Genomic DNA, 12,878 nt, shown 5'->3' with positions numbered 1-12,878 from the left:
ATTTTACAAGTTTCAGTGTCAATCAGCACCACAGGTTTAATGTAGGTCACAGATAACAAAGCCACAGGCCTGTTTAAATTGCTTGCTTCACACAATGACCATCTCATATTTATAAATCCTTAAAATGTTTTCTTCACTTAGCCATGCTAAGAACACCACTCCAAAATTTAAGTTCACATTAAATGAAAATATTGATGATTTGACCCAAAATACCTGGAAACAAAATCTCTTTTACTCCCAAGGAAAAATTTCCTCCTGAATTATGTTAATGGATATTTATATTAGAAGACTCCATATTTCAGAAATCAGTTATTTAATGCTCAATATTCTTTTCAGCAGATGAAGAGGTAGGTATATTTCCACACAAGGAAAAAAAAAAACAAAAACAAAAACAAAATAAATCAAAAAGAAAAAAAACCAACCAAAATAAACCTGTAACAGACACTAAATTAAATCAAGTAATTTCTGAAAAGTCAAATACTGTTCTGACAATACATAAACACGATGTTTCTGAAGATACTCTTCAAGGAGGACAAGAAAAGTTGCGTGTTCTGGTTAGATAATACATTGTAAATTGAAATTTAATATATTTCTGGAAAGAAAACACAAGTATTCAAACGCTACTTCCTTCCCCCCTCCCTTCCCCAGAGAAATGTGGGTGCCAACAAAGCTGGTTGCATCAATGATAGTTTTTAACTTTTGGACTGCTAAACATGGAATTAACTGCAATTCTTCCTTACATTCACCAACACCAGCAGTCTACAAGTTTACACAGAGACCGTATGCATGATAATTACATAATTACAATAGAAATTCAACTTTAAGTTTTGTTCTTAAAACAATCTTCATAAATAATGAAAATATCTGTGTTCTAGCTCTTCAGTAACCTAAGGTTAATTGGTACAGATAGTGTTTTTTTCTTCCTTTTATAAACCAAACTGTAGGTTCCTCACTGCCAACAATGGTTAAGGCCTGGATCAAGTTACTCTCCTTTTGCTTTTCCCTTTTTCTGCTTTTTTCCATTTTCCACCACTGGATTATTTTCTGGTTTGCTTACTCCATTTGCAACAGCACCATTTGCTATTTTGCCATTCTTTACAGGTTCCTTAGGCAGCTTATATGTCCGATAGTAGAAGTTACCAAACAAGAAAATGAAGGTGATAGCATAGAAAATTACACCCCAGTGCATCCATTTAGGGAAAGGACAATCAATATAAATAGACAAAGCTGTGTGGCCAATAGTCACATGGAACTGCACCTGAAAGACAGAAAGCACGTAATCAAAACGGTTTGGTTATATTTGTAGGTCTGCACCCATGCATGCTAATGTATTAACTCATGAAAACTGAGAAACAGTGAAGCAGGGGGAAACTATATCTGGCTGTCATAATATGCAGCCTACTAGCTCAAAAGTGGATTTGAAAACTCAAATAAACAAACAAACAAATACATAAAAACATACAGAGATATATTCAATTGTAATAGATATTCCTTTAGATTTTTCTTTAAAACACAATGGTGATTTCATGGTACTCAGAATAAGATAACCACATGCTTGGTAACTGATTGCTTGCAGGTATGAGTGTTGAGAAGGGTTGTTAATGAGGTTGGGCTGTGAAGTCATCTTTAGCCCTTTTCCAGTCTCATAATGATCCTTATTATGCCATCAAAAATAAGTCATTGTTTGTTGAAAATAAAAACTTCTTAGAGCTTAAAAATGCCCATGATCAGTAATAAGTATTTAAGAAGACTTCTTCACACAACAACGGTTGTATACTTAAGCAATTACTTTAACTGCTTAATTACATTTAAGAATATAATCATTTCTAACTAGACTTGTGAGTATGGGACAGCTAAGAATTTTAGATAGAGACAGCACCTGTTCCAAAGCTGTACAGAAGCAAATCTACTCAGAGGCAATAGCTCCTCAAACGAATGGAGAAATTTTACTTACCAATTGCAATATAGTCAAGTATCGTTTCCACCACAGATATTTCTGAACTTTAGGGCCACAGGCAGCTAATCCGTAATACATGTACATAATAACATGAATAAATGCATTCATCTGAGCTCCAAAAAAAGCTGTCCAGAAACAGAAGGAAGATTTCCATGTAATTAAAAAAAAAATAAAAATCTATTCTAGCATTATTCATGTGATTGTAAACATCACAAAGCACAGGGGCATGCTGGGCTTCCATCTTTGAAACATTCAGTTGTGTAGTGCAGACCTCGCTGATGACATGCACTCACAGAAATAGCTGTTTGTGCAAGTAGGTGTCACTGCTCTCATGGAACTACTTAAGCAAAAGCTTTTTATAATGTTTTTGTTGAATGGATTGAAATCATGCATTACACGTTAGTTTATTATAGTGTAAGTGCAATGGCTTTGCTAAGGGGGCTATTAAAAGCAGTATAAAGTGTACAGTATAAAGCGGTTGCAGGTTCTGAACTGTAATTTGTTAAGCTGTAATGATATGTGTAAAGTTAACATCTCAGCAAGACATCAAGAAACCCACATGGAAGTTTGAATAAAGAGGTCAAAAAACAACACAAAGCAAAACCTCACTTGTGGCTGTACGACATTTAAGGGCATTGCAAAATTAGTTTGTTTAAATAGCTCATCTCTGTTTTTTTTTATTTATGACTTACAAAATCCAGTATTCTTAAATAAAAGTATAGTACTTTTTCCAGGATTATCCATGCTGGAAACAAAGATCAGTGTTTATGTTTGCATTAAGATCTCTTTGCTCTTACAGTAACAAACTAGATCATTTTAAGGTGTTATTACACTACCAGAGAGGCTAAAAAGGGAGGTGGTCTATAAGATCAAGACAATGCAAAGAATAGCTGCTGAAATCAAACAACTCAGATATCCATCTGTGGCAAACTACTAGGATAATCTAAATGTTAGATAATTTATAACAGGTCTATCTATGTATACAATATCTCATCTACTAGCATGAGATATTTGTAGTAAATGAAAGCCATAAAGTTTTAGGGTGGTTTGACAAAAAGTTAAATTTGGTGTTTAGTGTATGTTATTCTAAGTATCTTAAGCCTAAAAACACATTACCAACAGAATTGGTAACCGTCAGCTCTGTAGAGCATATAATTTGAGAGGAACAAAAAAACACAACAAAAACAATGGCAATGAAGGTACAATTTAAGAAAGAGAGAGGATGCGGCAGGAACAATGGAATAAAATTCATTGACGTAGGTCTTAGAAAGTAAGCAGAACAAAAAAAGGCTGATAATGAAATATAGACTTGTGTCTATAGAAGTTTTAAAAGTTAACTGATGGATTTATTGGCTCACCTTCAAGGAAGGTTTCAGAACTTTATATATGTCTCTTTATACAAAAAGAAAGCTAACCCCAAACTCAGATATAATGCCAAAATAACATCTCCATTAACTTCATTACATTTGCACACAGATTGTTGCTCATAATTAGATTTTGCAGTTCTCTGTATCTGCAAAAATTGAAGTTAGGCAAGACACATTCATCTTTCTATTTCATACAGAACAAAGATAGTTTTGAAAACAGAACTTCATGCTTGCAGTTGATGCCCATGAGGAAAAAAAAGAAGTTTTGCAATTCATTAGACTATGGGCCCTGGTATCTTTTCCTCCCCCACATTTCCCACAGAAGAAGATAATACACATTAAAGTTATTGCACTGCTTCAGTGCTATTTAAACAGCCTTCTATATAATAATGCTAAGTCCAGTAGAACTTTTTTCCATTGATTATAAACAACAGTAATTCTGTTGTACGTCCACTCAAAATACGGGAGGAAGGAAACTCACCTTGTCCACCTGCAACCCACTTAATACCAATCCACCACAAAGTGAACATGGTGAAATGGTGATAGACATGAAGAAAACTAATTTGGTTGAATTTCTTTCTCAGGATGAAGAACACTGTATCGAGGTATTCAATTCCTTTCGAGACATAATACCACCATAAAGCAGCAGCTATCTGTAATGAGAAAATAAATAAATAAATTAGTGGTTTCAATTTCCAGCGTGAATGGAATTAAACTATCTCCAGCTGTATAATGCAAGAGAAGAACATCTCTTCCATCCCCAAATCCTGGAAAATGTTGCCATGGAATCATCAAACATCCGAAAGTATGAGTAAGAACAAAACCAATACTCCATTCATCTACTCTGGATGTAGTAGTAGTATTCTGAGTGTACTGCTCACAAATCATTACCACAAAAAAGAACAAAAAGTATTAAGTATTCTCTGAACAGTTTACCCATTAAATGCAAGGAGTTTGTGTCCTCATTCTGAATCTTGAGCTTTGTGGGAGACTACTACAGAGCTTCCCATACTTATGGAGCAACACTGATACGGTCAGAACAATGAGGCTGGAAAATTCATGGTGAAATGAGCTGCAAAGGCTGAAACTTTACATGAAGTTTTTCAGTATCACAAGCACATGGATAGAAGGACACCAAATCATTCAACAAGCTTGGCTGAGGTAAAGATTTCACATTTTTTAGGGAAATCTTCCACTTAGTTTCTTCTGGCCTATTCAATAACATTCTTTGGAAATCAATATTCTCCTAGTGGCTTTGTTCCATTCAGGGAATGGAAGAAATGAGATCATGGGAGCCACGCAAGCCGCACAGATATAACCTATCTATCCAATACAGTAGTGTTACACACCTAAACTTCCCCCATTCTCAGTCCACCAATTACAGCAGATAAAACGTGAACGTGGCCTCCTGTTGAAACCAGGATATTGCTATACCAGGTTTAGCACAGAAGCTCTGTGTAGTAATTTGCTAATATACACTAATGTTGGAGTATATTGTTTGTGGGGACTCCCTTCCAGATCATGAAGCATAGCAATGACTGTAGTTCCTGGCACTGCAAGTCACCTAGCTTGATATGCAAGGGTGGGACCAGAATGTATCCCAGATGGTGACTCATAAATAGAATTTTAAAACAAACAAGCAAACAAACAAAAAAAGAAGATGAAAATGGCACCGCCTGCAAGAAAAGCAGGCAATGTCATAACACACCTATTTTCAAGAAGTGTACCTCATCTTCCAGGGCTCATCTGAAGACAAATCACGCTTTCTTACCTTAACATGTGAAATAACTCCACCACCCACTCAGTCCCCAGGGAAGATAGATAGAAGGAAAAAATTAGTAAGAGGGCAGCAGCTTCCCTGACCAAATACACACGAATGGGAATTTTTAAGAGTATGGCTGAGAGAGAGAATAGAAACTGGGAGAATGAGCAGCAGAGAACAATCACAGAAACATGAACTATACAGCCCTGTCTGCTGTGTTCCTTCATGTCTCCAAAAGAGCCAGAAAGAAACATCTCTCTCCTCAGAATAAGCTTGTCACAACCATAAGTGGACTGGGAACACTTTAAGAAATTACAGCAGAAGCCAAAAAAAAAAAAAAAAAAAGGCAGAAGAGTGCCGCAGCTCTGCATTGCAGACTCTGCAGTTTCCCAAAGGGACTGCACAACTTACTGATGCCAAACGGCAGACTTCTGTGTAACTGTTAATCTACACCCTTCTCCCTAATAGACACAGTACAGCTCAGATCTCAGGAAGAAGACAAAAATTTTGTCAATTTTATGTCAAAAGGTACATGCCAAAGTTGAAGAGATGCTTGATGAGAGAGAAAGGACACCCACAGATACTGGAGTTCCCAGACATGTATGCAAGTCGCAAGAACTATCAATACACGTTACTCAATATCCAGTACAGTTCTGCCTCTGGGACAGATAGGCATGTGTATAACAACACCCACATCAAGGATTTGTCTCACACCCATGTATTAGCGTTACAGCACAGCATCTTTTACAGATCTTTGCTAAAGCTGCATCTTTTAAATAAATTAAGATAAACATCTTTTCATCTCATGAGTTGACAGTAAACACTTTGGACTGTACCCATAGACAGACCAGCACTCACACTCTTTGGAAGTGCTGTCTTCCGAGAAAACTGCAAAGAATCAATAGGTCAGCTACAAGCAAACTGCCTGAAAAGCTTAAAGCTGCTGTGTATTTTGTTAAAGAAACAACGGAATAACTTGTAAATTTACTGCATGACATACAATATGTCATGTATGAGAAAAATGCAGGAGAAAAATCCAACATTAAAGTATTTTATGCCCAGGATGTTTCTGGAAAGTCATTTAGCACTTTATTTCTCCTCTTTTTAATTCTAACTGTCTTGCAGAGAAAGCAATTACAGTACGTGGATCGAAGTCAGCTTAACTTTTGATCAAAATGGTTCCCATTACTTAAGAATAAAAATAGCCTCCATTTCTCCACAGGATAATAACTGCTGATTATTATGTTTATATAGATTTTTTGCCTGAAAGCTCTTTTTTTGTCCTCCTGCTTTCCATTCTGAGGTTTTACTACTATTTATTCTTGCAATTGACAGGTTTGAGGTATTGACCTAATCTCAGAGCTCCCAATGTTTTATGAAGGCATTTTGATCATTAGTTTACAAATGCAGAAAAGAATCAAACAGATGTTACATTGTTTCCCCAAAGACATGCAAGCTATCAGTGACAGAAGGTGGAAAGTAGAACAATACACCGACATGTAAGCTATTTAAGGAGTACATGGTTACTGTTAAACTTTTCCTGTAAAGCATCAAAAGTTATGACCTAATCCATAGTCTTTCTTTGGACATAGCATGAAAGAAAGATATAGCTTAAGAGAAAAATATGCATTAAAACAGATGTATTCCTGTAATGAATAATACTATTTATGACCATACAATTTCTGTCAGTTTTCAGATGCATCAAATGTAAATCTATTAAAACACCAGATGGCACAAAAGATTACACTACAGCCTAGGATTAAGGGAGTCAACAAGAGCTCCAATCCTATGAACTCTGCTTGCTGCAGGGTTTTTGAAAAGAGGGCTGTTTTAACATGGAACTCTGCTCCTGAACCCTCTTTTCTCATTTGAGGTTGAGGCAGCCATCCAGAAAGGGGTTGTAGGGAACAGGGCTTTTTAAAGAGAACTCATTTTCCTTCTGCTTCATTTATAGAATTTTATTTATAGAACCATGGGGCTTATTTTATTAAAAGTCAAGCTCCCTTTTCACAGAAATTTAGGGGAAACTATTCAATCTGTAAACACATTTAAAGAATGCAAGTAAAAGCAAGCAGACTACAGTTACAACCACAACTCGTCATTGCAATTACAACCAGTACACTTAAAAAACTAAGTTTATTTCTCATCTCTCCAGAAATACCAACAGAAGAGATCAACCTTGTTCTGCAAAACAAGAACACGCATGCATAAGCAGAGGGTGCAAGTGACTATTCACAGACATTAAAATGTCTTAATTCACACAGAATTATGAAATCCTTTACTTCAAATACTGGAGCATCTAAAGGAGCACTCCATTGCCCAGATTTACAAGGGCTGCTTTGAAATTAACGTCTCCTACGTTATTACGTTGGCCCACGATGTCAGAGGCAAGTGTTGGTGGTATGGCAGTAGAGGTTGAACCTTTTCGCCAATATTCCATTACGTTTTGTTGCTGTGCGACAGATGGCAGCAGAGGGGCAGTCTGACAGAATGGCATCTGACATGGAAGTGCATATGAAGCAAAGGGGTACCATCGAATTTCTCCATGAAGAAAAAATGACACCTATTCACTGAACATTTACAGAGACGAAACAGTGGAGGTTAGCAAAGTGAGGCAGTGGATGGTGCATTTCAGCAGTGGCAACATGAAAGACAAACCATGTTCTGGATGGCCATACAGAGCTGTCATACTGTGAAATGAAGAGTGTCTCCATTAGCTATCTGTCCATATCAGTAGATTACAAACAGGAAACGGTACACTGAGCTTAATATTGACTTCAATGCCTTGGAAATAATGGTGACAAAGTTTATGCCAGGTGAGTCCCACAAACGCTCACACAGGAACAGAAAGAACACTATATGCAAGTCTGTCAGGACCTATTGAACCAATATGAGGCTGAAGGTAATGGTTTCCTGAATCACTGTCATTAACAGTGATGAGAAATGGTGTCACCACTACCAGCTAGGATCAAAACTGCAGTTCATGGAGTGGCAACATGTGAATTCCCCATTGAAGGAAAAGTTCAAGACATAGCCCTCCGTGGCTAAAGTGATGTGAACTGTCATTTGGGATAGGAAAGGGATGATCTTTCTGGATTTCCTGAAATATGGACAAACCATCAACTCTGATCGCTACGTTGCAATGCTGACTAAGCTGAAGGCTCAAACATCCAGTGTCAGGCCAGAGAAGACAACCTTTCCCTTGCAACACAATAATGCCAGGTTCTATATCAGTTTGAAGACCATGGAGCACATTGCCAAACTTGGCTGGACTGTTTTATCACACCCACCACATAGTCCGTATTTGCTACCGTCTGAGTTTAATCTCTTTGGGCTGATGAAAGATTGACTGCATGTATAGCATTTTCCTAGCAGTGATGTCATCATAGCAGCTGTGAAACAGTGGGTCACCTTTGCTGGTGCAGATGTTTATGAGCATGGTATGAGTATGCAGGCTCCTGTTCATCAGTGGCAAAAATGCAGGACTAATGGTGGTGAATATATTGAAATTCAGTGCTTTGTAGCTGAGAACGTGCTCTATCAAATAGTGTTATCTTGCTCTTTGTATCTGGTGTATTTTCCAACTAAATAGGAAATAAATAGGAGGCATTACTTTCAGACTGACCTGCATCTCACCTTTTTGCTTTTATTTACTCTGAAATTATAACCAAAATATTCCTCTAAGATGCAGCTCCAGCTCCATCAAAAGCCTTTGTTGAAGATTTTTCCCCATTTTTTCTTTTCTACTATGAATGTTGTTTTTTTTAAAAAAAACTGATCATAAAACACAGTCCTTAACACCTCACCAGCACAGTAAGATTGCTACCTACTATATCCAGAAGATATTTCTGCATTTTCAAAGTCTAGTTTCCACTCCCTGCTAGCTCCAGTTGCCCACTCCCTCTTGTAGGACAAGAGCCAGTGGAACTCAGATGAGATTACATTATAGATAGTGGTTCAAAACACTAAGTAGTGGACCAACTTCTTCACACTATATGTAAACTAACTGAAGAATTAACTGTCAGTGGATGTCAGAAGCTTGATAAAGTTAAAGAAAACTTACAGACTAATTCATGGAAGGAAACCCCCTGAAGGATCAGGGAAACAAAGAGACTATCTCTGCCTCAGGAGGTCTGTAAGCTGTGAATTGCTGGCACTGCACTCCATGGGGCAGGTGCCACCACATGTCCTGTCTTACACTGCTCCCTTGAAATAACCACTGGTCATTTGTCTTAAGACAAAAGTGGTTTCGAGAGGAGAAGGAAAACATTCCTCTGTCATCCAAGACTGCCAAATCTTTGCTTTGGAACTGCTAACCAGCTCTCTGGACTCCCTGTAGTCAAAAAAAGATCCTTTGAGCAGGCCACTACGTGGCAACTTCGTATTTGCACTTCATCCAGAAATGATAAAGATACAGAGGAGATATCAGGACTTCTAATTTTTCATTCAGATTGCCACATGCAATTAGTTTGACAGTATTTGTTCCAGCTTCCTAGCCTCTGTAACAAAGCATGATACACTGACAAGTCAGCCAGACACTTTAGACTTCTTAGTTAAATTCAGTACAAGTGTAGAAAGTATAGTTTTCTACTTGCTGCTTATTGCCTTAAATTGAGAATTTACTCAGAACTACCAGATTATGATCATGACAAAGGTCTTGTCCAATATCAGACTAAACAATTACTGCAACACTTCAGAAAACTCAGCATTTTTCCCTACTCATCAGTTGCAAATTGAGCATATTACAACCTAGAAGTTTAGAAATAAAGTTTATGCAAATCCACAAATTTGCGAAATCTTAAAAAGCTGGGAAATAAAAAGAATCTTGGCCACACATACCATAGGCAATTAATATATTGTACTGGGCATTTTGTCTTTACTTCATTATTTAATAATCCTTTGTTCCTCATAATAAACAAATTACAAGATAATTCTGTTGATCAGGTCTGATACCTGTACAGCCTGTCTACACGTACACCTAAAAGTGAAGCTATTAAATAGCTTTCATGTACAAACTGCTACATCTCTTCTGCTTAACAATAATAAAAATGCCTTTAATTTATTTCACCACAGTCCCTCGCTATCATTCAGCTGAGTATCAGGATATTCTATTTTGCTTGTCTATTGGGAAGAAAAAACAAATAAACAACAACAAAAAAACCCTCAAGCATTTTTTATACTTCAATTATTTGCTTTTAAACAAAATAATAGAAGTACTTAAGTGAACAATACAATGAATCCACAATACTGGTAAAGACAAAAGACAAGTGACTATCACTGCTGTTCTTCAATATCAGCCACTATGCAGAAGTTTTAAGACACAAAGTTGTCTTTCTCACTACCACTCATACCTCTTACACAGGTGTTTGAGTACCCATGAACAGTCATTTTGTTGAAACATATTTTTCAAGATGTGCTATAGCCATCCAAGGTACTTAGATCACAACACGCTCTCATTGCATTTTTAGGGACATGTTATAATCTGTAGTGGATGAAACTTGCAAGGACAGCTGCAAGATTCTCAAGAGTCAGCTCTACTGGAAGATAAGGTTTAACACAAGAGCTAGTCAACAGAATTACTTAAGCTAACAAGCATCCGCACTTTGATTTTAATTTGAATGCTTTCCAAAATACACACATTTGAAATCTAAGCTTCTGCAATGAAATGTAATGATAAAACATTTGCCAGAAGCTAGCAAGAGTTCATGAAGCCAAACACAATAAAGAAGACAAAAAGTTGCCTCACCAGTATCAGTGAAGTGCAACCACAGTATATGCTGACAAATCTTACCTGCTTTGATCTAGAACTACACCTTTACTGTGGTTACGCTGTATCATAAACTGCAGCATAGGCTGGCAACCAAAGCACGCATACAAAATTTATCCTGGCTCATGCAACGAGGGCTGAAGCCAGGGATGGTATCTTTGAGGCTACACTTCCTTGTAGCAGTCAGATGAAAGTTAATGCAAACACACCAATGCTTGTGATTAACCCAGCTATGTGTAACGTAATCAAACCTGAAGCAGTCAGAGAATGTAACGGGATACAGTATGGCTGACAGCACAAGCTTGGAAACTGTATTTTCAGACAAAACTAAAAACATAACATAGTGCTATATATTACATACACATCGATAATAATAAAGAAATACTCACCCTAACTTCATAAACATTATCTGAATAATCCACAGTCTGGCAGACATAGCTGTACCCTCGAGCTCTTGATGATAAAAACAGCTGAAAATATTAAAGCCATACATGAGGAAGAAGATACTATAAAAACCAAGTTCAAAACAGTTATCAACAAGTTTCTTGCTACATCAAACTTACCTGTACAAAGTACTTTAACTGTCCTAATTTGTCTTAATAACACTACTGAAGAAAACCAGCATTTAGTTTTAACAATCTGTTAACACGCTGAGCATTTTTTCCCTATTATATTAAAAGTACTAATTTCCTTGCGTGCATTTCACCAGATAATTAGAGACCTGAACAAATACGACCTTAAGATATTCAAACAAGATTCTTCTCTTAGAGGGCTCTCGATTCAGAAACAAAAGACACCTAGTTGCTTTTATGAAGAATGATAGAAAGACAAACGCTGTGACAGCTCAGAGCAGAAAGAATTCTCTCCTACAGACAGGGATTAGACAATCTGCATCTACCATTCTTATAACAATGTACCAATCAAAATCCAGAAAAAAATCCCTGAACAGCCAATGCTGAGCACCCATAAAACATATTTAGAGACTGCATAAAGAGAACTGCCCCACTTTGCGCCTAAAGCATATCAAGTGCTTCTGTAGAGCCATGCCAAATAAAGTGTATTGCAATAATCAAAGCAGGAAAATATAAACTTGACATTTGAGCAAGTTTCCATTGGAAAGAAGAGCACTTGCCTAGATCTGTACAAGGTTCAAGTAATACTTTTAATTTTGATGTCTGTATATGCTGTGATCCAAGGTTGTTTATAGCCAGGTAATCCCACTCTGTTAAGGTGCAAAAACATAACATAACTTGTAAACTGGGAACTGTTACTGTAAAGAAAATTGATGCAAGAACATCTCCAAAGCAAACAGAGATCTCAAGAAAGAAATTCAACTATTTCTGTGTCACCTAAGCCTGTTTACAAGCTACTGTAAAACCACTATTCTTTCATGTGGTTCCATATGGGCATGAGCACATCTGAACATGTCGGAGAACTACAGAATAGTTTTGTGTGCACTGTTACAGAAACTAACCATTTTCTATTGTGGTCTGTGATAATTAGATAATTTCTCCAAAGTTCACTTGGCAACAGCAGTAATAAATTTACTTTCCCAACCTGAAGCTACTTCTTCAAAATGGAATAAGAAATACATGATTTTGTGGCAAAATGGGGCTCTGTGTCTGAGACTTCCGAGTGTTTGAAGATAAATTTGCACCTAAATCTCAATCTAAACTTGAGACCAATATATGAGAGTTTTCGACTGAAAAATCTAGCAGCATTTTATGACTCATCATTTTAATGTATGTTATCAAAGGTGAACAATGAGCTTAGTAATCAGGATGACTATATAAATAACATTTAAATTTAAAAACAAGATCTATGGATCTTATCAAAAGCACTTCACATTCAAATACTATTCTTAGAAATACATGGAAATTTCAGTCATTTGCAAAATACAAATAGAGTATCATTTTACCTGTAACAACTACGTTACTCATAACAATTACAACAGGAGCACATAAGTAATGTAAACCTCACATAGACTGAAGTAGAAGTTGCCTGGTTAAAGACAACATTTGAAAC

At 36.7% G+C, this 12,878-nt stretch overlaps 1 protein-coding gene across 1 annotated transcript in view; it reads right to left on the bottom strand.

Annotated features, from left to right (window-relative positions):
• Positions 1–296: 296 nt before the first annotated feature.
• Positions 297–12,878, bottom strand: part of ELOVL4 (ELOVL fatty acid elongase 4) — a 32,247-nt gene continuing 19,665 nt past the window's right edge. The window contains exons 3-6 of the mRNA XM_085217741.1: positions 11,243–11,323; positions 3,806–3,977; positions 1,955–2,082; positions 297–1,258 (exon numbers count right to left, since the gene is read on the bottom strand). Coding sequence (XP_085073867.1) covers positions 983–1,258; positions 1,955–2,082; positions 3,806–3,977; positions 11,243–11,323 — 657 coding nt within the window. The 3' untranslated portion in view covers positions 297–982. The remainder of the gene's footprint in view (positions 1,259–1,954; positions 2,083–3,805; positions 3,978–11,242; positions 11,324–12,878) is intronic.

This window comes from Meleagris gallopavo, chromosome 2 (genome assembly GCF_905368555.1).
Source record: "Meleagris gallopavo chromosome 2, MGAL_WU_HG_1.1, whole genome shotgun sequence".
Lineage (NCBI taxonomy): Eukaryota > Metazoa > Chordata > Aves > Galliformes > Phasianidae > Meleagris > Meleagris gallopavo.
Note: the sequence above shows the minus strand (reverse complement) of the source record. Positions and strands in the feature narration are given on the sequence as shown.